We start from the raw sequence: 26,070 nt of genomic DNA on the forward strand, positions 1-26,070 counted from the left end.
CTAGGCAGATTATATATATTTGATAGGGCCAGTATGGATAACTGTTGAAATAAAAACAAGGCATCTTAATAAGGAAAAAATAGTTCAACTATCATTATGCGGTGGAGAAAAAAATACCAACTGCAAACTTTTCAACATGAGGTTGCTTCTGTAGAACCCCACAAAACCAGCGATATGTAACAGAAAACTAAATTTGGCAAGGTGACTTTCTTTGCTTGACAGATGCAAGATATTGTGCAGTTCTAATATCCATCCTTCTAAGTAAAATACATCACTTGCCAAAGTCATGCTGGATCACACACAAACTATCCTCATGAGATCAACTCTACTTTGTAGTCAATTACTTGTGTAATTTTGACTAGAAAGAGACTTCCATACTCTTCAGAAGTTCCATATAATGATCTTATTGAAATATATTTGTTCTATAAATCAACACAACATATTCACCACTCTGTGTCAGAAGGTTAGAGTTTTAGATTACTTTCTCATTAAAAAAGGATGTTTCTGATGCGTTTCAACAAGAATTATCTTCAAAGGTATTTAAGATTTTTCAGTTATCAAGAATAAAATATATGCATATTGATGGTTTAATAAAAATAACGATGGTAGAGTGATAAACAATGATGAGAGTCACATCTACAGGTGAATCCAACCCTTCTGTAAACCAGTCCCATTCAGATATCATTATACTTACAGGATGGAAGACTACATCCTGGAAGAGCAGCAGTTCTGAAAAGGACTTAGGAATCATGATGGATAATAATCTAAATTTACAATCTTTTAATGCAAATAACTGAGAATGAAAGATTTAAAAACGCAATCCTTGGAGGTATAAACAAACAAGCGAAGATATAAACCGAAAGGTTCTAGAATGTACCTGCACATACTAGACGCACACAGCAATACTGAAATTACTACCAGATGCTGTATGCAGTTCTTATGTCCACGCTTTAAAATGGATTTTAAAACATCTGAAGTTTCAGAAGAGCCGTAAAAGCTTTACAGATAGAGATTTAAGGAAATCCATCTACATAGGTTATTAAAGTTAACATATTTTCATATGAATAAAGTGAAATAGTTTAAAACTAGAGTAGTTATTTGTTATTCTAATAGGCAGCTAGCTATCTGATGGCCAGCAGCTGTAACTAAACAGTCCTAAAACTGAAGGAGGACTAAGAGTATGGAAAATAAACTAGCTGAATCACTCAAGAGACACAGAAAAATCCTCACACTTGAAGAATCTATATGAAAATCAGCTACTTTTTTCAAAAGTATGTTCTACTGCACCCAAAAGATACGGACTTCATGATGCAGAAATATCTAGATTGAATTCTAGGGATAATGGCATGCCAGTCAGATTATTTAATTACCATGGTCACTTCTGGCCTTAAAATCAGCTAGTCTGTAATAGGTAGAAAGCTGCAGTGCATATAAGAACATTCAAACTAAGAGATGATAATATAAAGAACTCGAACTACAAGTACAGTCCATCAGAATGAAGCAGAGCTGTGTTCATACATCAATGATTTGTATACCTTGCTGTTTCAATTAAAAACTCAAAATTATCTGTTATGCCTCCAACTTTTACTTTCATATTTTTAAGTCTGTTTCAATGTATCTGATATTTACATATTATAGTATAATTATACCTACCATACCATGGCTTGGAGTAGGTTAATTGCATAGGAAGATTTACTATGTTTACATTTTTTCTTAAATTACTCTTTTTTTAAAAAGCACAGTAAAGAGTCTGAGGACAAATTATTCAACTGTTTATCATACATAAGACTGCATGACTATAATACAAAGGGCTTGTCTTTTCATTTAACGTTACAATATACACAGCAAGTCCGGACTAGATCTTACAATCTGAACACAGGTATTTAACCTTTTCCATGCTGTTTATGTTTACAATGCACAGAAGTCCTGTAACCAAACTGTGTAGTAAAGCACACAAAACTGGACTGTAACATAACACAGTATGCAGAAGCACTGGATTTTATGATTTCTTCTTTATGTAGATATTTTTAACTGCTTTACTTTTTGGCGCTTGCTAAAGTGTGGCAACCCGCGCACACAAAAATTACCCAGATTTCATATTACCCTTATATTCCTAGACAGCAGTAAGTACTGGATTCCTTTTTATATTGCTAAACTCAGCATCCTGTTTCTAAGGTGACAGCTTTCCAAATCCTGTAAAATTACTGAGTTTAAAAAAAAAAAAAAAAAGAAAAGAAAAAAAAACCACCAAACACTTTCATCCACTGGGTTGACGTGTCAATATGAAAGAAAGAAATATGGATCGCTTGATTTAAAAAAAAAAAAAATCATGATTTACAAAAAATGGTAATCCCAAGTATTCATTCCCATTTACATGGTAGTCAGCTGCTGCGTTGCCACTGCAAGCATAAAAAATTCCACCTTTTAGTCTGAAAAAATGACTTAGCTGCATGGAATCGACCAGTATGAACTCTGAATTTTCTGCTAAATTAACTTTTAAAAGGGCTTACTGGCAGAGGTAGATCACTGCTTCTGTAATATATAGTGGGCAAACAATGTTAATCTGGGATGGGTAATCAATGAATTACCCTTATTCTTTCAAATGTTTTTCATGGAGCTTTTACTTTTCATATAAATAAGTCTCTGAATGGGCCCGTAAATTTTGCAACTGCCAAGCTGACTGTGTTATATTAAGGCAGCATTACCCAAAAATTAGGCACCTGTTAAATACAGCCTGCTAACCTCAGGTCTCATGTGAGTGTTTTGCTTTACCCAGACTATTCTTTTGGACCTGTTCATGCAATCAAGGTCTTGCCTTCAAGTTTACAATTATGTTAATAAGGAATACAAGAATCAACTGCTGGTTTCATAGCTTCTGGATCTAGTGTCCCTTTTACCTTCAGAAGCCTGAACACATTTATAATGTAACAGATGTTATAGTCTCGAAGTAGATGTCAATCTATTATGTTCAGTACACAGATTGCTGTAAATGTATTGGCTATGAATTCAACAACAGTTCCAGTTTTGTTTAAGCAATAGTACAGCCATAATTTTCAACTGACATTTAAAAATGGTCTAGTTACACCTTGTGTCAAAGTGCAGAACTGCTACATTATTGGTTACAGACATCTATGTGCTATAAAAACAGCTTTGGTACAATAAATTATCAAAAAAGAAAATAAATTTTTGTAAAATTCACAGCATAATTGTGAGGCAAAAAAGCAGTCACATAAAATTCTGCATTTTTAAAAATGTTCAGGATGAACAGAAGACGTCTTTGTGCAGAAGTAATGGTGGAGAAACCACGTGCCGAGAAAAAGCAAAAGAAAAAAGTAAAAAGCAGGAAGGGACACAGTTGTAGCTATTTCCATCAAACGCAAACCACTACTCCTGTGACCTTCAACCAATAAGGAAGTCAACTTTATGACACACGCAAAGTGACCTTGCAATACCTTACAATAAGTGGGTCACAAAAGTCTATTTTAAAAGAAAGGCCTCTTGAATTACCCATTCTCTGTGTTTTCAGCATTAAGGACTGTCTGCAAAAGCATGTCCAAAAGTGATTGCATCTGAAATGGCAGGCTCTTCTAACTTAAGAGTCCAAATCCATAAGGCCAAAGGTTATCCCAAAGACCACCACTTAGACCTCCCCAGGACTGGCCAGGACCGACCCGTTGATTGCTTCTCAGTGCACCTCAGTTATGAAACCAGTCATATTTCAATACTAACTGACTGTGGTCTCCCAAAATACGAGACCCACAGAATCCCATTACAATTGCTGCTTTGATCCTCAGTAGATTCAGAAAAGGAGAGTTCTGATCACCGCCACTTAGCATGCTTAATGTGCCTTACAAACTCCATTACAACCGTCCCTTTTTACAGCTGAAGAATATATATTTGTGTAATCTGAAGGTCCCTCTTTGTTACAGTACTGCATTTCTGTGCCCGTGTTTGTTTGGGGAACTAAAAAAAAAAAAAAAAATTACTCACTCCCCTCCCACCCAAAAACTTCAAAGGGCCTTTTCATAAATCATGTGCAATGCCTTTAAAAAGAAACTAGTTTGCAACTACAGCTAACATTTGAACAATAACCCCTGTTGAATGAGACCAAAAAAAAACCCTCCCCAAAAAAACCGAACTATGACTAGGTTGTGGCAAGTTAAAATGGGGGAAGCAAAAGGTGAACACCACTAAGCTATCCGTTAGGGTGGGTCCGGACATGGCTCTTAAAAAAAAAAACACAAAACAACAAAACAAAAACAAACAAAAAAACCAACCAAAAAAAAGCCCCAAAAAACAACAAAAAAAACTTCATTGTCCCTTTGCAATCTTTTCAAGTTTAAAAAAATAGTCAGCTTTGCCCTCCTGTAGCGGTAAGGTTCAGTGAGTTTATCTCCTTCTGATTCAAGCAGCTTTGCACTTTGTTTTTGGAAAAACACCACTTCTATAAAAACACACAAGAAACAAACTTAGTTTCAGTTTAGTCACGAGCTAGCCACAGGACTTTGCTGAACACAAACTCCTGTCATGGGAGACTCTTCTCTATCAATCCCTTGCCTCATTGCAAGGTGTCCTTCAGTCATGTAATGAGCAGGACCTGTATTAGCAGAAAACTGGTACGTTGGATGTCCAGCTATGCCAGTTTCTTGGCGCGGATTAGAGTAGACTGTTAAATTCATGTCCATAGCTCCATTTTGTCCAAAGTCCAAGGTATTAGCAGCCACTGGGCGGTTCTGATAGGCCTGATTGCCTTGGTTACCAGTAGAGGAGGAAGATGTAGAGGAAGAAGTAGTTGAGGAAGACAGGGATGTCATGGAGTGGTGACTGTGGCCCACCTCCATAGAATCCTGGGTGGAGGAGCTGTTTGTTGGAGAATTGTAGACCCTTGGCCTGGTCCGGCTACCCAAGGCTTGCTGTCCATGATGGTGGTGGTGGTGGTGATGGTGGTGGTGGTGGTGAGAGCTATTTCCATGATGATGATGTAATGCATTCTGTTGTTGAGGGGTTACATGGAAGGTGGTTTCTTGAACTGGATGGTTTTCAACAGTGACCTGTGTAGGAGCTTCAGTGGCTGTCCAACCAATTGGAGGAGGAAACTGTTGTCGAACCTATGTTAATAAGCAAAATAAAAATTAAAATGCTTCATCAAATCTGTCCATTTGCAACATAAGAGAGAAATTAAGTTATTAAGGTCTATGATAACTTTTGAAAAAGTTAACCAAACCTTGAAGTTGCAAGATTATTCTAGAAATGTAACCATGTAGTTAAGAAGCATTTCTAATACACTTTTCTAAATATACCTTAAGAAAAATGAGTTCACATTCTGAATGCTTTTTTCAAACAGTTTAAGTAAGTCCAACATGTGACCTTACTGTCAAAATTATAGAAGCAGCTTTAAATAGTAAATAATATTTGTACAACACCTAGATCAAGAAGGCCCTGACCTCTGACTCAGGCCTCTGGATACAAATAGCATACTGAGCTAAATTAATACATTATAGTTCATATCTTGAACAGTGTCAACAGCATTAGAAGAGTACTACCTACTCCTCTGGAAGAACACAGCTGATTAAAGATGATTAAAATAGCAAGATCCAGCTAAACACCAATTTGTTGCATAAACTAAATTGTCTACTTGGGAGAAAAAGTTTGTTTTCTGTCAGCTGCAGAGAAGCACGTATGATCATCTTTTCTTTTCTTGTGAGTGTAATGCTTGGAGGCTATTGCTTTACACCTGTAAAAGTGAGTCTACATCTGTAAAAGCGATGAACAGAAATGATACTGATTTATCACATTTCAGTTTTATTCATCCAGGAATAAAACAAGCTAACATACACTAATTTATATTTTTATCAGTTCTGTACTAAAATAAAAGTATTACTGAATTATTTGTAGTTAATTAACGAGCTGTTGCTTCTTTCCAAGAAGAAGTACTGAATAAACACTAATTCAGCCAATGATAATGTTGGTGAAGTACCTGAACACCGTAAAATGGAAGAACTCCAGCAGGAGTCCACTGAAGTACAAGCTAGTTCTTCACTGAGTTGGAAGATGCATAGTTCTGTGTACCCTTACGCCCTGTGTAAGATGAAGCACTGACAGCTCCACCTGACTTATTGCTACTGATTCAAAACCTCCACTTCTGCAGAATCTATGGAAATTTTTACAGCTACCTGCAGTACTTTTGCCTACGTGACTGACCTAACATACACAAGACTATGCAAGAGTTGGGGGTAAAAAACCAAATCTGATGGCTAGTTCTATGTCTAAACCACTTCACTCCTGAAATGAAAGTGTTAATTAGTTTTAGGGATTTAATACTCTCAGGAAATTCATATAAAACAAACAGACCAAAGCTCTACTTGAGCATACCTGTGGGCTGTGTGTTTCACAGTCCATAGCTTGAACAGCAGCAGTGAAGTGTCCACCACTATGTCGATGCTGGTGTGTGGGGTCTGACCGTGCCCTTCCACTGTTGCTTGTTCCAGAAGATCCACCTATAAAATCATAACATGCACAATAATTAGAGACAAAATTTACAGTAAGCTGTAAAACAATGACAGCATGAAGACATTTAAACTGCTTCAAGGTAAAAGTACAAGACCTATGATAATCACGCACATTTTTGCTCATCTACTTTTAATTTTTTGTTGGAGCAGTTACTTCTTCCAGCTGATTAAAATAGTTGTTTTGATGAGCATGACTGACATATTTGGTTTTTAACAAAAAAATGAGAAGACATTTATCTGAGAAAGATTCCTTTGATGTGATTAGGAAGTATAATTTTGTTACCTGTTAATGAGAAAATCTTACCTGAGCTTGAAGATGTACTAGAGGTGGTTCCTGAAGACTGTGACTGCTCCATGGCAGGACTTGTAGACACACTGTTACTTGTGTTTGTACCTTCGTCTGCTGTTTTCTTAAAGAAACTATGCTGTAGGGCATAATAAGGTTGAATTCGTGTCTTAGGGTCATAATCAAGCATCCTTAAGATGAGGTCTTTGAACTTCAAGTAGTCAGCTACAGTATGACCCGATTCCCCAGCACGACGTCCACCTGGTCCTCCTGTTTCAACTCCTAGTATATTGTGAAGTTTACGAGTTCCGGGTGGTTTGTATTCCTGTTGGGAAGTTAGAAATTGTTTGAAATCAAGTCATATATTAAGCCTTGGATGTGCATAGTTTAAACATGCCATAAAAGGAAGGAAGTCAAATAAAAGTAAGAAACTATTCAACACTACAGAAAGTGTTATTTAATCAACCTGTCTTATGGAACAATAAAAAACAACAGTAAAGCTACATTTTCAGTAAGGCAAGATGTAAAGCAAAGTAACATCTCACCATTTTTATATATTTTTTTTTTTTAAAGACACAGTCCATATCCTCATCCTAGTTATGTAACCTACCCTTTTTCCATCTTTGGTCTTCTTCAAGTTCCAAGCGCCATCTGGCAACTTCTCAAAGAACTTTCTTGCTTTTGGTGCTTGGTCAAGGATGTGGGTAGGTGGTATCCCCAAAACTTCCACTATTTTATTCATTTGATCCACCTGTTCCAAACAAAGAATATCTGTGAAGAACATGTGACAGACAGCTGAGCAGTGTGACAGAGTGATATTCTATAGTCACATGGGAAGCAAATGTTAACTGCCCAGACAAGTTCAAATTAATTGTGAGTTTAAGAAATCCAGCATGTACAAAACAAATTAGAGAATAAGGAATAAGGGGAGGGGGATCCAGAAACAGAAAATTATTAACAGGCAATTTAGAGTTCTGACAAAGACATTGCTGTCATTGACATTTATTCATTTTAGAATTACTAGACTTCCCTAATTTATGCAGTACAATTAAACAGATGAAAGTCATGATGAGAATGAACAAAACAAAAAAAAAATCAAATTACTTGTACTGTAATATAGCTGCATACCTCATTTGCCCCACTAAAAAGAGGCTCTCCAGTGTGCATCTCAACTAAAATACACCCAAGGGACCACATATCAATTGCAAGATCATAAGGCATTCCCAGTAGCACCTCTGGTGATCGATAAAAACGACTCTGGATATATTGGTATATCTGAAATAAAAGCATCGAAAGGTAATACACAGCATCCAAAGAGCACTATTATGATTCTGTATTACAAAACAGAACTACCATGAAATAGATTTTTAGTGTAGGAAAAAAAAGCCAAGCTATCAGTGATACTAAAAAGTATCTATACATTACATTTATAAAAATATGCAATTGTTAATTCTTAAGAAAATACTAGCATTCACACTCACAAAAAAAAAAGAAAAAAAGAAGAAAGAAAAAAAGTGCAGATTCACAAAAAACGTGCAGATTCACTCATGATGACAGTATTTTAAACTTTAGGGTTGATGACTGTAATCTCATGCAATTACAGGTAATCATACAACAAAATTTTAGTCTGGTATCACCCAAAGAAAAACTATTCCACAAGCCACATCAGAATCACATAACACTTCAGACAAAACCTACAGTAAAAGATCAGAAGCAACAATTATGATGTGATGAAATGAGATTAAATTATCAGGTCGTTCCAGGAACTAGAAAACAACACATGGGAAAAAGCAACCTCCTTCTACCCCGAACTATCCTGCTCATTTCACAAGACAGATAATTCTATCTTGACTCTTAACCTGGAGACTGGCTTAACCATAGGCATATTAAAAAAAAAAGAAACAAACAAACAAAAAACCTTAACAAAAAAAAAAACCCACCTCCAAAACCCTTAGCAAAACACAACCAAACAAAAAAATACCCAAAACAGAACTGTACTTTATATTCTAAGTAACATGCAATTTTATCCAGCACTTTCCACAAAGGTACTGATATTTCCTTACCGCTATTTAAGTTAACTTTAATGAGGAATTACACTAGGTTTTTGTATTTGTGCTTCTTAACGTCTCAAAATTATCTTATTATTGACCTAAACAATCGAGATCTGATTTCACCTCCTAGTGTCTTCCTTCACCCCGGGCTGAAAAGTTTCTAGTTTATAGCAAAAAGTCCTTTTATTAATCTAAATATATGTCTCACCACTGCTTTCAATACAATATTAAATATTCTGACCTGCTTTTCCCAAACTTATTATGGGAAAAAGCGACGGAGTGCTACTGGCCAGTCCCAACTCCTGAAAAGAGAACTGGGGGACTTCTGTTAAAGTTAGTCCATGAAGTTTCTTAATTCTTCTCATATAATGATGCCATCTGCAGTGTAGCTAGTGATACTTCTGAAACTTACCTCCTTTGCAAATGTTGCATATTTTTGGGAGATTTTTTGGTTGGTTGGTTTGGTTTTATTAACGCCCAGCTTTCTCAATGCAAAAAGATATCATTCACAAATTTATAGATAAAACTGCCAAAGGTACATGACTGACCTAGGAAGGCTCAAAATCCTTTTTTCAAAGCAACTAAAGTCTAACTTCTATCTATAGAAGTCCTCCCTACCTCTCTAGCTAACAATTTTTTTCAGTGCAAATAACTAAAGCAAAGGTACCCTGAATGGAAGTGGTCACTTGCTCAGCCAAATATAATTCTTTCAATCAGGAAAGAGTCTATTTGTACTAGACTGTAAGGTGCACGCTGAACAGTATAACCTGATAAACTTTTCAGTGAGCAAACTGTCATTACAAATCAAACACTTGAGGAATATGATTCAAAGCTCTTCCTAAAGAAAACAGGCTTTGGCATGCAAGCAGAATTATTTATGATCTTAATATATTATATTAATAGTTATTGTATATATTTTAACATTTCTTAAAGCAAATATAGAGCTAATTGGCTATGCTGGATAAACTATCCTCAACAGATTCTAACAGCTCAAATAAAAAAATGCACTCATCTTCAAAGTACATGAACAACAGGACACAATTACAAATTATTGGACAACTACTTAATAGTACAGATCTATCCTAATCTGAAGAACTGCCGACAGAAAGCAATCTGGCCCTTTGTCCTGGAAATGCTCTGCACATGTGCATCTTTACTGATAGTAATACTGCCACTAAACTCAGTTCAGTATCTTTAAGAGCCAGGTACTGCACTGTCTCGACCCTCAAATATCTTCTTATCTCCAAGGCACACTAGAAGACATGCTAAAGTGGAAGGAGTAATACATATGGAATAAGAAAATAACAAAAGAGTATTTTATTTAATAGCACTGCACACTTCCACAATCAAGTGCTGATGCATTCTGCATTAACATAAAAACACAACTGAGGAGAAAAGAAAGATGGAAAGTTTATCACTATGGTGAAAGTTTATCTACTATGGAACTAAAATTCATACTTAAAGCTTCTACACCCTATGTAAAAATTAATTACTATTTCATTTAAGTCACCATTAATAAAGTTTAAATTAGCTATCTACGTATTATGACTTAAAAATACTAAATTTTCCATATGTATCCAACAGTAGCATAATTAGAATTTTTGCTAATACTCACCCTCTGTCCAAGTTGACACGAACTGCCAAAATCAACAATCTTGATAGCACTTCGTTTGGGGTTACAGAGCAGGATATTCTCAGGTTTTAGGTCACAGTGAATGATACTAAGTTCAGGAGTCGCCAGAAAAAGCAGTGCAGTGCACATTTGCTGTGCAAATTTTCGTGTCAGGTTCAATGAGACACCTCTGAAGTTGGTGTTCCGCAACAGATCATACAGATTGTAGGACAGCATTTCAAAGACTAAGCAGAGATGGTTTCGGAACATGAAGTGGCGTTTCAAATGCACTTTAAAAAGGGGAAGAAAATAATTAACACATGTCCTGTGTGGTAAGTATTAAATACTAATTACAACACAACGCTTAAATATTTTAATCAATATGTAGGAAGCTGACCTGTGAGTAAGATAATACAGTGTTACTTTTTTTTCCTAGATCTATGGTTATTTATGGAATATTGCTGCCATGCCTAGGGTACGTGGGGACATTTTACACATCTGAAGTGTCCTCAGGTGTACCTCAGTAAAGCTATATTAACCAAAAAAGATAGAAGAGGTATTTTTTCAAAATAAGCTATCACTTCCCTACTAGCAAAGCCAAACACATTTGTGGGTAAATAAAAATATCAGCAAAAAAGACAAGAAGCATAAACTGTGTATAATGCAACCTTTGTCACAACACTTTTGATCTTTTTCAGGAGACAGCTCATTTCTCCACACTCCTAAAGCTAAAATTGTATTCGCTCGACTTGAATACAGGTTGGAGAAAAGTGCACATACAGCAGCATTCTCAACAGTAAAGCAGATATCACACTTTAGACTGAATTCTTTATTAGGAATTTCCCTTACATTTACAGAGAAAATATTTGACTGTCATATTCATTTAAAATATACTACTGCAATTTATAAGCCATGACTTCAACTGATTACTTCAATTAATAAAACTGATAAATATCCCAAAGGCATTATATTCATTTCAATCAGGCATAATCTCAATTTATGCAAGCAACCAATCCAGTCCAAATCCAATCAATTTTTTTCATGAAATAGGTGAAAAATTCATCACATTAATCTGTTTAGAGGCAAGCAGGGTTTACCAGTCTGTCAATCATTCAGGTTGGTTGCCACAAGTAAAAGAAAATTGAAATAGGAAAAATACTTCAGCCCTCAGATAAAAAGCAACACACTCCCCTTTTTGTCATAATAAGATCTTGAACCAATATCAGCACAATAAGAATTCAGACTTTCAATTAAGGTCATTACTTGGTGTCCTATGGATTTTTTTTTCTCCATTATCATAAGCCAGTTCATGTGTCCCTTGCAACTTACCTGTAACAATACCATTTGCTTCCACCCTGATGCCAGTTCCTGCAACGCATCATTGTCTAGACCTTTCATATTCTCTCATCTTTGCCATATTTTCACTATCCTCCCACCATGAAAGCACCAGCACCTTTTCATATCCTTGTGGTCTTCCTACACTTGATTCAAATTCCTCCCCGCACCACCTAAGCTTGCTGGACCTGCCAACTTGGCAAGAAACACCACTTACTCCAACTGATTTGTAACTACCAGCATGCTACTGGCCAGCTAGTACCACTTGCAACCCGCACACAGCTCAAATAGTTTGGATAAGAGCTGAACTTGCCACATCTTTCCTTCAGTGAAAACATGACAGTTGATCATTTCTCCTCCACTCTGCCACCAACTTTCACAAAACTTGAAGACCTTAATGCATTCTTACACTTGTGCTATACCTGAGGGGGACCAATCAGAAGGTTTGCAGGTACTAGAGGAGATCTGACAGAAGCGTAAGCAGTTAAACTTCACATCCTTAAAAAAATCAGGTACTTAACCATGTTCTCCCTGAAGTCTACATTTTACATCACACAGCATATTGTAAAACTTGCAATGCTTTCAGCTTTATTCAGCTATTCTCAGCATCACGTATCTGAAAGCCTATGTGAGGGTGAACTGTCCACATGTCCTACAGACAACTTATTTTTTACATTAATATGCTGAATGCTTCAAGTAAGTCTTGTTGCAAAAGTATGTTCATAAGCAACTGTTCCTATACTTATAAATATTTTCCAGTGAAGTGCCTAGAGATCTCAGTTTTCCATGATCAGTTTTTGCACAGTATGCAATACAAGGTATTCATTCAAAACGTTATCTATTTGAATTTTTTGATCTTTACTGATGCTGTCATGTTCATTAAATACTGTGTTAAATAAAAAGGGAACTATTCAAATATACCCTAATAGATTTGGAAATCAGCTTGAAACAAGCCTAAAGCAAGCCTAAAATCACCTGCCTAAGCAAAGGCAGTATATACTATTTCTCCACTGTTCAAATTATCAGAACCTTTTTTTCATTTTCTTTTGTTTCAGCACTGCTCTCTATGTAAAGGCATCCTGCCTTTACTCACAGAGGGAGATTATATGATGTTTTGGTCCATTTCATTTTACTTGATGTTACAAACAGACTCGCTAAAAATTTAAAATTCCAAGAGCTTATTTGATGATGCCTGTAGTGTCTTCATTTGCTGCGTATTAATATGAAACTGGTCATGTCTTTAACATTCCTGAAACATCTTTTTGATATAGAATGCTGTCAAGTTTAGTTTTTGTTTCATGTAAACACATTATTAATAAATTTAAGTTAAAAATACCTTTAAAACTTTTACACTGAATATATAAAATGTATCCTGAAGATAATATTCTATAAAACAAGTTAAAATGTAATTAAATTATCATCAGATAATTTAATATCACTGTGTATTAACATTATTTCAAAAGTTGCTTTCTAAACTACAGGAAGAAAAATTAGTAATCCAATATATACATGCAAATCAGAAAAGCATAGCTGTTAGTATTTCAGCTTCTACAGACTAAAGGATGCTTAAAACCAGTTTCATCTTCCTTAATCAATCTTTTTCATACTTCTCCCTCTCTCTTTACAACATGCTGTTGCTTTCCTTCCATCATCTTTTTGCCCAATTCTCCACTCCAGAGGATAGACAGGATTTAATAAACTTTTTACGTGAGCTGACTTAATTTCATCATTATTATAAAGTTCAAGTAGCATTATAATAGTAAGTCAAGGGAAAAGCATTCCAATCTACAGGAACCCTCAAAATTGTAAGCTTTAAAATATTTTCTGAGCTATAAATGGGCAAGTCTTAACATTTTCACAAGTCTTATCTCAGTTCTGTTATACAAAATTTTCAACTTTAAACACACATGATCAAAAAATAATGATTAAGCTAGCCATAAAACTACTGTATGATGCTGGTTTACATTAAATATGCATGCTGTTATCCATGATACTTCTGAGATAATTTAAGATATAGTCAAAGTAGTGAAAGAGATGCAAACTACTACAGCTTCTGTGGAAAAGCCGGTCCATGGCAACTTCTTCAGGTATCCATATCATTAGCTGGAAAAAGAAAATTCTACAGAAGATCTCAATGCTACAAAATAACAAGCCTGTTATCCCAAATAATTTTATATATTCTTCTTCTGGATTTGGTCCTGTTGCAAAGCAAACTGGAAAATTTGCAGTAAATAATAATTTTAAAAGTTGTATTATTCTTTTCATTTCTTTAGCACCAGAAGCATCCTACGCTATATAGCAAGATCTAAAGTATTCATAATTTGATTAAATAAAAATGAAGAATAACTATTCAAATACCTATATAGTACTTCATCTCAGTGTCATGTTTGTTCATAAGCTCAAGCAGTCGCACTTCAATCTGGGCTTGGTTTAAGAAAGCCTTCTTGTTTTTTATTATTTTGATAGCCACCCACTCCTGTTCCACTCGATCATAAGCCTTTACAACCTGAAAGAGAAAAGTCAAATACATCAGTAAAATCTCTTGAGTTTTCAAAATTCAGCAAAACTCACTTTCTAAACTTTCTTCACTTTCTGAATTCAGGGTAAACCCTTTTAGAACTTTAGTTCTTTCCAGTTACATTTCTTTTCTTAAATTTCTTCTCTTACTTGATACTACAATAAAGCCACAATTGATCATGTGACATTTATTGTAATGATGTCACAAAATAGAACTGAGGCTCCACTGAGCTTCACTGAGGCTTCATTAAGGCAGGCATTATATCCAAATGCAATTATCAAATAATCAAAAACAATACTGTAGAATAACTGGCGAAGTCTCAGAAAAACTAACAAAAACAACAAAAAAAAGCTCCATGCTCCTTCCAGCTACAAGCTGTCAAAACAAATGTTACTAAGTAACATTTGTAATAGGTAATCCCTAGCACTGGACTATTGTTTTAATTCAAAAACCCAAGCCAAACAGCTAAAAATGTGAACTGATAGAAAAGGCTGAGGATTTGCAAAATGCTTTAGCAGATCTCCATACTGAAGTGTACTCAAATGTTATCTGTAGTAACAAGAAACAGCACAAAATACGAGTGTCTTGAGCAGGCACTCAGCATAATAGGATTAATAAAAGAGAGTTTAATTTCAGAATGAAACAGGAATACCACTTCAAATGAAACGCTTATTATGATTCACGTAAATTATCGGTTGCTCAGCTGATACACATTACCTGTCCAAAGGATCCTTTGCCTATTAAAGAGTCAATTTCATAACGATCCATCCACTTCTCCCCATTTTTTACAATATAGTCATAGTTGTCATCATCATAGCCATCATTATAAACTTTTCTCTCCTTTTTGTGACTGGAATCATCTCCTTGGCCCTGCTGATGCCGCCGTTTTTTTTTTGCATAGTAAACCTAAACGTGAAAAGTATATTGCTTAAGAGCACTTTTTAGAACAGCAGTTCAATAAAGAATAGAATCAACTTTTTATAATCATCATACCTAATCCTGTGATTTTAAAATGCAACTTCTACTACTGGAAAAACAAACAATACTCTCCTGCTATCACTCTATTTGAAGTCAAGTCATTATACCAAAGCAAAGTCTTGAATAATTTAAAAACTCAGAAAGCAGATCTAAATAAACATACTAGTAACACTGATCCCCGGAGTTCATAGGTGCAAAAAGAAAAGATACATCACAGTATACTATACACACAGCAAAATTAAAAATACTAAGTAGCCTGCAAACAAGAGTTATCAGTTGCTCTTTCCACAAGACTGGAAAAGAAGAATTCCAAAGAAGTCAGTAATCACTGCAGAAACCCCTCCACATTCCCTACAATTGCCAAAGAGTTAGAAACTAACTGATGCTTTCCTATATTAACCACATAATTTTTATATCTTACATTTGCCAATAATATTTAATTAAATAATTTAGAGAAAACACTTTACTATTTTCCTTAAAAGTCCTTAGACACATTCATAAAGGTTTATAGCATGAGCTAAAAGAGTGTTTGTGCCATTCGTATTTCCTTATCATGCAGCAGAAAAGCTCAACATTTGTTTATAAAGCAACAGAAAATAAATTCCAGGATAAAAAATTTCCTATGTGCTAGACAGAAAGCAGGACCATGACATCAATGATCTCAAATGAGATGTGAACAAGACAGAAAGTTTGATTTTTCTTATCTCTTCATGAGATTATTCATAGAAAATATACTTACTAATGTATTGTAAACAAAACCTTCACATCGATACACATTACAAAGATAGCTAGAGCCATTACCTCATTAATATGCTTGTATGTTTTGATCAAATCTACGGAGAGTTTCCTCAGTGGAGCAGTGGCTGGATCACGGAAAGTTTGGGGCATCCGCCTCTGTAATATGACCGTATCATAACTTAGAGAAAAAGCTAGGACTTTAATGATATAATTATTACACCAAATCATGAATTCCTCACAGAAATTAGTTATTTCACTGCAACATTTTTTTCTTTAAGCTGACATTAAAAAAAGACAAACAAATATAGGAATCAAAAGACATTAAAAAGTAAGTTAACTGTTAATATATTTCATTAACCAAAAGAAAGAGAAATAAATCCCAAGATTCCTACCTCTCCTCTCTCTTATGCCTAACAGGCTTAATCCCAATAAACAGTTTTTCCCTCAGTTAAATACACAGCTCCTTTGACAACAGAGATTCTTGCTGACATTACTCCTCTACCTCATGACTGAAAACATAAACTGTAACCGTATTTAACGTATAGCTGCATTAAAACCACAAACGGAAGTTAACAGTAATAACTACAGGAGAACTGTGGCAGTTTGCCACATTTAAACTGTATTAAATTCCAAATAAAAAACCCTCAGGTCTACCATGCTTTGCAATACCCAGGCCTAAATCTAAATCTAAACCTAAAGAAAATCTAAAGAAATCTAAAAAATGCACATGAACACTGTATCTACTTTCAAAGTTTTAAAACAAAGTCCCTGAAAAGGTAGTTACGTTCCTCATTTCTGTTTCCTAAAATTGACTACATTTAGAACAAAACCATCTTCAGTAGCAGGCCATTTTTTTTATTGGTTTCCTTATGTCTTTGCACACATACACCATGTAAATTCTGGATCTACCAATCAACTTCTTTTCCTCCTTAGGATTTGTTTGAGATCTCAGCTGATCAAGTTCCTGAAAAGATAAAGTTCCAACTGGAGGTGAGTAGCATCCCCAGTAAAGAGGAGGTAGTAAAAACTAAGTCACAAACCATTTCATTTAGCTAAAGCCGACTACCTGCTCAGCAGACACTTACTTAACAGCACAACTGTGCCACCAGACAAGCTCTGGCAACTTCCCTGTCTCACCCAGTGAGAGTGTCAGGTGGGGAGCTAGGAGAGAGAGGGGCATGGTTAGCGTGACTGGTCCCCTAGCCTGCCTCTCTCTACTCCCTTCTCTTCCCAGTGACAGAGAACTATATGGCAAGTTTAAGCAATTCCACTGGAGAAAAGCTTGTTTCATGTATGTTAAAGCTTCTTTTACTTTGTTACTCATTATTAAGAGGGTTAGGTGACTGAGCACCACCACACTCAACCTTACAACTCTCATCTCCCATTATCTAATCTCATGCCATCAAATATGCTCACGCTCATAACTCTCTTCACTTCCAAGTGCTTAATCTCATCTGCTGCCTCCTATTACAGCTAAACTGATATGCAGCCTCCTGCAGAGCTGAGGAAAAGAGCATAACCCGTCAACAAAACTAACGAAACTGATTTTTGTATCAGTATTGCTGAACTAATAAACAAACTGGAAAACGAACTGCTCCTCTATCTTTTATGGTATTACTCAATACTTATAGTAGTGGCTGTGCAAATAGCTTTTTTTTTGCTCAAAGACCAAATGAAAAAAATCACGTTGACGTGACCCAAAATAGTTCTCACAAACAGAAGCAATAAAGAGAGTTTGCGCTTCTGAAATTGGACGTGAACTCAGGTACCCAAGCAACCATACTAGAAAGCTCACGCTTTCCTCTGGTGGATGCGCAGACCGCACCGGGGGGAAAAGAGCGCGCGAGCAAGAGCGAGAGAGCAAGACAGAGCGTGAACAAGCGAGAGAGCTAAAGAGAGGGGGGAAAGGCAAGACACTTCCAGTAAGCTTACTGCATCTGCATGAGGCTAGGACTCCCAACAGGTACAACACTCCATGGAGCTGGAGGCTCCTAAGAAGCGGCAATTCAAAGCTTCGATACACACCACTCCAAATAGGCCCACGTAACATTTTTACACCCCTGCAAGACTGCTGACTTCTGGTCTTTTTGATTAGGGAATGTTTCTCAGATTCGGTGCGATACAGTTAAACTCAGGGAATTTTAACCCAAGTCATGCCCTAGGTGTTTGTTCCAGTCAATTCACTGTTGGATATGCCCACTACCATCAATTTCCCTTAAGCAGGTTTACGAAATTAATTCCTTAATTCTTTTTTATTACAAGCACGACCATTTTGCAAACATGAGGAAAGCCTGTTTTAAAGTTTCCTAAACAAACTATTTGACATTTACAAAACATTTTTGTTCCTTCCTTTCATCTGTCAAACAGACATGAACCATTAAGCAAATCACACCTAAGTATGATCTCTTTTGGTTCTCTCCCACAGCACTGTTAAACAACTAAATGGCATCTAGTCCTAATCCCAACTGTCACTTACAGGCTCTTCAAATGCCAGTATTTCCTTTAAATTTCTTAACCTGACTTAAAGAGATTATTGGAACACGGGAACACCGGCAGATTTTGCCGGTAAAAGAAACCATGCTGCGGTGCACGAATACTGGCAGGGACCAGTCTCTGTCCTAGGCTGACATGACCAACACAGGGTCTCTGTTACGCAGGTTACGAGTTTTGAGGAAAGAGTCTCAGTGCGGAAGAACTCCATAGTTCAGAACAACATTCAGACATAAAGTCGCTCTAATTTGGAAAGAGAATACTTGTAGGACAAGTATTCATGTTTATTTTCTAATTTATAAGTAAAATTTACTTGCTTAAAAGAAAAAAAATCTTCTAATTTCAACTCTGAAATAAGCAGCCTGGTGAAAAAAAAATTGTCTAATTTGTTGCTGATTTGTTTAATCATAAATAATTAAAATTCTGCAGGCTACCCCAATGTTGCTTGCAGCCAGTACCTTATTTGACAATTGTGCTTTTAATTGTGCATTTAGACAATGACACATTTCTGAGGATACACTTTAACCTGTACGAACTTTTTAACAGGTACTATTTTGCTATCCTGGTTTCATAAAGTTTTGGGTGGGAGACGCGAAAGAATTAACCTTTTCTTCCTCCCCGTTATATTGCAAAATATCTAACATTCTCTTCTTTTTCCAAGATCCTTTTGGACACTCGTGCTCCCTTGTTCCTGATGATGGAAGACTATGGAACAAAGTGGTCATTATCCATTCTATACAGTAACACTCTCAAATTCTTTATCATTGGGGTAATACTGGTTTCCCTCTTGGCTTCAAAGAATGCTCAACCACAAAAGAAAAAAAATACAAAGGTAAAAAAAAAAAGGAAAGAAAAAGAAAAATCCTGTTGCACAAGCTTCAGTCTCTATCTGGTGGCCAGACAGCAACACTGCAACCCCAGATCCTCCTAAAGATAGAACACAAATCAAAAGATATGCTTGTATTTTAAGATTGAGAGACAAGAAACTACTTTCATTACAATTATATATGTCAGTAAATACCCATCACATTCTGACTGGTCCACACTTATGCCTCAATGGAAACAGTACAGCTACCTGGGATGGTACCATGATGAAAATTACATTACAAGTAAGGAACTGAAATTTTATTTTCTTACCTATTAACCAAAGACACATGACACAGTGCTGAGAAGCAATCTGTAACTAGTCTAAACAAAGAATAATCAAATAAATACAAAAAAAGGCAACCAAGAGCCCCACTTACGTTTACTCAACACATTTGAGACAAACCATGTTTTAAGGTAACTATGACTTTTAACTCAGGTACGTTATTTTAACTAGCACAGTCTTTGAGGTTTAATGAATGAAGGAACAGACAACATAATTCTCTCTTTGGACATGCTTTGTTATCTAAAAAACAGATGGCACTGTTCCTTACTAAATGCATTTTATTTTGATTATGGGAAATTCCGAGCAGATATACATATTCTGTTAATGGAATGCTTTAATTCAGATTCTTTTAAAAAAGAAAGATCCATCACCATCCACATTCATTAAAAAAAAAGAAAGAAAAAAAAGAGAAATTCTGCTTCCATATAGTACATGTTACATTTTACAAACAGAATAAATAATGAAGATTTTGTATTATAAGGGTACCTTTTAGCAAGAATTCAAATTGTAATGACCTATTTAATAGACTCCCATATTAAAGAACTGAATGGACCAGTCTCAACTGCTACACTACTTGCTACTCAAAACCCTTCTTGCATCACAATAATATAGGATAGGAAGTCACTGTTAATCCCGTATCGTAATGGGCAGCCACATAATAGATGGTGTCTCCCGAGGGTCAACAAAACAGATGTTTAATTGCTATAACCACAAGCCACAGTAACACTTCCCCATAACATACAGCAAACTTCAGATTTTTAGAAAAATGACCAAAAAGAAAAAAGTGTATGTGCCAGAGAACAAAACAAGAGAAATCCAAGCCTATTCTTCAAACTGACCGTACTCAGAGCCAGAACTGTATGCAGGTAGGGACAGAATTTCAGTCGAATTACTTTAATAATTGACTTGTGTTCTGTGAGTATTTCCCCCCCCCATTCTGGCTTCCTTCCCCAAATAAATAAGATTGCTGAATAAAAGTAATATTAAGAAACAGGTAAGTTTAAAGTTAAATAAATAAATAAAACCAGCAAGGAAAGAAGGGTTATCTACCAAGACTTCATCCTGCCTGATTCAGCCCAACCATTTTAAAAAAAAGCAGCGGGGAGCTGGGGGAGTAAGAGAAAGGGAACGAAAAACCCCACTCTGATATTCTTGTTGCCGGAGCATAAACGTATTTTTCTAAAAAATGTCTGAGACAGATGAAAAGTGAGAGGAATGCTCTTGCTGAAATGAATTGCCTGTTCACGTTCATGACAGTGTCTGATGAAGTCTGACCATCACTAATAATAATGTTGCTGATGAGGCAGCTGAAGTAACTGAACTAAGGATTTGCTACTGCCTGCTAGAACACATTAACTTTGCAATGATCTAGCTGCAGTCAATAAAATCTCTGGCCAACATCTGGTCAGTAAAATCTAGAATGTTGCAGGTGATAAGTGATATTAGATACATACAGAGAGAAAGACGTTTAGCAGTCAGCCTGACCTTTCAATTCCAGGTGCTTTGTGAAAGCTAAACTGTTGGAATTTGTTACCAAAATCTGCCCAGGAATCTCACCTCAACTTCTTTATCAGGTAAATCAATTTTCTAATCTTTTGTACTTAACTGAAAAAAGTTTCAGGCAATCTGAGTATCCATGATGAACATAAACATTAGCACAGCACAAAAGAAATGCTTGTTTGAAGTTGTGAAAACTTTTAAGCTCTTATCTTATAGTCACATCTTGAACTCTTAAGATGCAACCAGTTGAAACCGGACAAAGAAATATTACTGTGTGTTACTGCTAAAGGAGAAAGGTCCCACAGATCTTTTCTATTCACTCTAGGCTACACGCTCTTACTGCTTTCCTGAAGCTGGCTCTGGCACTCGTTAGAGAGGTAAGACCACACAACCAAGCGCAGGACCCCATCCTGCCAGCAGGCCCGGCAATTGGTGAATCACAGATTTAAAGTAAACCCTTACAATCCAGCAGTTTTCGGGAAACAAAAGCCTTAAGCCTAACTACTGAAGAAAAAAAAATAGAAAAGGACAGAGCTGGAAGTTTTTAACTGTAATTTAAAACCTCATAAATAAGTGAAAAACAAAGCAATCTGGTTGGCTTTGAAGTATCTTCCTGTTATTTTTCCTTGCCAATGATGAGATGAATAAGTTTTGGCCACCACAGCCATAAAGCAATAAGTGCAAGAGAAGATTATGTAAATAATATCTGAAGGGTAACGTATAATATAAATACAAGTAATTTATATAACTTTAATATAAATTGTCATTACTGTTTCCTAACCTTTAATCTGCAACTGTGAATGATTCATAAAATACCAGAATATGGTCTGCAAGCCATTACAAATCAAAAAGAAGCAGGACAGAGCAGGGAAAAAACCCAATAAATTAACATTCAAGGCCTAGCTTCCCCATTATTTGGTTATGAATGTAAATCATTACCGGAACTTGAACAAGACAATACTCCTCCAAAAAAGGAGTCAGTCCTCAGTAAAAAGACAGACACGAACATAACCTGAAAAAACATAGTAAGGCAGATCATCTTTGCTATTTATCAAAATGACATTGTTTACAGAAAATGCTGCTGTTCAGCATGCTAAAGCTTAACAGCTACTCTTAGCAACTGACAAGCAGTATCCTTATGTATCTTGCTGCAGCCTCAAGAAATTTGCTTTCAGAGAGGACCTACTTGCTATCTATTATTTCTATAAAACTTCAGCATCCCAAAAGCTGAGACTTCATCCTGGGTTTTATTTTCAAGCAAGTCAATTTTGTCTGAATTTGGACAAAATACTCTATTTAGTATTTTGCAAAGTTCAGCAAATATAGCAATCAAGAAAGTAACCTTTGTATTCTCGATTCCGTCAATGGAAGATTCACTCAAAGATATACTAAGCTGCCCCACAAATTATTTAACAGATGCTTAGTTGGTAAAAAGCAAGTTTATTGAAACAATGGAATATTTCGAGTGGAGAGGGCAGACTTTCCTCGCAAAAGGCAATTCGCCTAGGCAGAGCACCGCCTTGCAGTAAGGCTGGCAATGCAGTACGGCACTCTGGCCAGCAGATGGTGGCTGGAGCTCGGGAAAGAATTTTGCCTGGCGGTCCCGGCACAACCACCGCTGACCTTGGGAGACTCCCGCTTCATTGACCCGTCTGGCTACTGCATCAACAAGGTAATGGAGCACTCTCAGGAGCAAAGGGGCTGACAACTTGCTATTAATCAACTGTTGGACGCTTGCACCCAAATGGGCTACTTTCAGGCTGCTGAAACTGGTAGCACCAAAGCTGACCCAATCGTCTAGGCTGCTGACGACCACTGTTGCATTAGGAAATTCTGGGAAAGTAAAGCTCAGAGACCTAACTTCTCATCTGTTTGACTGGATGCAAGACATTGCATTAAAAGGATCTACCCCTTAAGAATTACACTTCCCGTATCTGCCAAAAGTCACCTTTTTCCTCCTCCTATTTTTTATGGCTATATTAGATCAATCTATCAAGCCTTCTACAACAGACATTCAGCCTATTCCTTTTGCTGCCCAAGTTAAAAACATGATCTTCTTAAGCATATGTACTTGAAAACATAGAAGTATATCACCTGAAGAGAGTTTGCCATTACTGAAAGGTTAGTCTGGTGTTAGAAGCTTTCATAACAGACAAGTACATAACAACAGAAATGACTAGCGGTGGGATTCCAACAGAGGAATGAAACAACTGCACAAGGATGGTTCATAGAATGATCTCTGCAAGAGTTTTTCAGAATTGACATATACAGGACAGAACTGCTTTTATCAAGGACAGAGAGAAACAAGTTGCAGCATATTCAAGGCAATACCTTGAATAAAAAGGATTCCTGTAGAAATGTCATAACGAAAGAATCTGTAAGATGTATGTATCGTTTAGACTTAAAAACCTAGATGGTATGCAGATTACATCTGGAGCGAAAGGCAAGATGGTAATCCACAGCAATGGAGAAATGTAAGACAGCACAGATCCTTCAACAACAGAGGGTCATGGGTTTTGTAAGAAGAAAAAAGAGTTACATTTTAATCAAGATGAACTGGAGCTGACAAAAGAGCTATTGAAAGAGAAAGAACAAGAAAATTTTTTTGCACAGAGACAAGGTCTGGAACAGATGATCTGACTCACTAGCATAAAGATGTTAGCTGGATTTAGTTTTGCAGATAAGATTAACCAGAAGTGCAGTGCAAAGGCAAAAAGCCATGGAGACTCCCCAGTAGAGGCTCATACAGAACCTCCATACCAACCTGGAATCTGGTAAGGAGAACCTTTTATGGGACTTGTTGATGGGAGAAGCACAAGAACTCAAAGGAGGAAAGAGTCACGAAAGACTTCAATAAGCTGCACATCATCAAAGTCAAGGGTGCTGAAAGCAGCTCACAAAGGATAAACAAGTAACAATCCCGAGCTGTTTAGGCAGATGACTATAAAGACTTCAATGCAATTACAGTAAAACAGGAAGACAGAAGCTATAATGCAGAAAAAACAAGACGGAACTGGAAAAATAAAAACATTGATTCTATAAAATAGTGTTAGTGGTGCAAAGCCAGCTTGATTGCTGTTATCAAGGTAGCCAGCTGATGATTTCTTCATATGCATAACTTCCCAGAGCCAATCGCAGCCTTTTCCCTAAACTCAGTGGGCTGCATTCTTTGGTCAAGAATTCTTGGCTATTCTCTGGCTTTCTATTATTCAGCTACCATTTTAAAGCCATTGTGACCACAAACAGCAACAGATGGTGATATATCCTGAAGTTCCTTGATTTTGCTTTTTGGTTTCAAAACATGAACAACTAAGCACTAACGTACAATAAAGCTCTCAAATGTGATGCCAGATTGTAACGCTTAAATAAGTACCTTGAAAGGTTTAAAGAATACAGCAACTTTTCTTAATTGGCAGACTGATTCACTAACCTCATTGTGGAGGTTTTGGGGGACCTTGAACCAAAAAAAAGTCACATAAAATACCTTTGTAGATTTCTAAAGCTAAATACTATTATATATGAGCAGATCTACTCTTCCTACTGAGTGGCTCTCATGAAAGTAAAAACATTCTTTGCCAGCTCCATTCACTTTGCCATTCTTCACAGAGCCCTAGTCATTACAGATCTCCAAATCCTAGTATCAAATACCCTGGCACTCAGTTTGACCATTCTCATCCTCTCTAATCCTTCCCTCTTTCTGCATAAGTGCCTTCCTACAGAGCAATACCAACAGAGCATCCCTTGATGGTACTGTAGATTTTTCTACCAAAGCCATCTTGAACAGAAGAACAGACCTGAATCTGGTAGCAGCAAAAGACTTCATTCTTGATCCTCTTTAAGTGGAACATGCCTCATCAGCCTGCACCAAATTTTGAAGCTCTGATTTACAGACTTCTGGATTTTAAGCTTTGAAATCTATCTGCGTTCCCATCTCCACAACCGGTCTGTGCCATTTTTAAGAAAGCAATTTAAGAATTAGCTCTTACACAGGGCAATACTAGCTCTTGTGGCTAGCAACCTAGCACTATTAGTTAGGAAGCTATTTCAGCAGTTCTAGCAACTCAAAAGCAGTAAGGAAGAAACACTGATCTTGACAGCTCAAAAGCATCCATAATCATCATAATCCCTGTGTTCATTTTACCTCCTTGCAAGAGTAAGTAGTAAATTAGTAGTTCATAAAACCCTAATGATAGCATAGCTTTAGATTTTGCTTTTTTCAAAAACAAAGCATCTTCCTTAACAAAATGTGTCTTTTCTGCAAACCTCTCTATTCCAAATACACTAAACAGTGACTTGACTCTGCACTAAAACACTGTCCATTAGAACAAGTAATAAAGCAATCACATTCTAACATCAAACAGCCCTAAAAAAAAAGCTATTATTAAACTCTCTTTCCAACTCTCCACTTGGACAATCTTTCTCCCCTCATTTCAAAAATGTTAGAACTAGAATAATCACAATAAATATGTACCAGATGTTTAAAAACAACTTCCAGAAACTTATTTGTCCACCCATCCTTGAAGAGTCAGGAGTTAATTAGTTAAAAAAAAAAAAAACCACCAAAAAAACCCCCCAAAAACCCAAACCCAAAAACCCAAACCACAAAAACATATGCCCTGGTCCTGTAATTTACGGGTGTATAATATATTTAAAGAAAGACTTATTACATCTAAAATGACTTTTTTGTTATCACTTACCTGGTTTGTTAATGTTAGAGGTTGCTGAATCTGGTCAGCATATGATAAGGTAGAAACCTGTTGGTCATTTATGTTCTGCTGCCGACGATCACTGTACTGCTGATGCGAATGGGACATCTGTCCAGCCATCTGAAGGCCAGCAGCATGGAATGAAAACGATGGTGCAAGCCGAACAGATGAAGGTTTGCATGCTGAAGTCTCTCCTC

At 36.4% G+C, this 26,070-nt stretch overlaps 1 protein-coding gene across 1 annotated transcript; it reads right to left on the reverse strand.

Moving 5' to 3' along the window:
• Positions 1 to 4,264: 4,264 nt before the first annotated feature.
• Positions 4,265 to 26,070, reverse strand: DYRK1A (dual-specificity tyrosine-(Y)-phosphorylation regulated kinase 1A; the record flags this gene model as incomplete). The annotated part of the gene is made up of 10 exons (XM_009585120.1): positions 4,265 to 5,108; positions 6,373 to 6,497; positions 6,814 to 7,120; positions 7,406 to 7,546; positions 7,924 to 8,070; positions 10,462 to 10,748; positions 14,152 to 14,299; positions 15,029 to 15,217; positions 16,091 to 16,183; positions 25,865 to 26,070. Coding segments are annotated over 10 exons (2,267 nt in total), but the record flags the coding sequence as incomplete, so codon positions are not given.

Source organism: Fulmarus glacialis, unplaced genomic scaffold, assembly GCF_000690835.1.
Source record: "Fulmarus glacialis isolate BGI_N327 unplaced genomic scaffold, ASM69083v1 scaffold11179, whole genome shotgun sequence".
NCBI lineage: Eukaryota > Metazoa > Chordata > Aves > Procellariiformes > Procellariidae > Fulmarus > Fulmarus glacialis.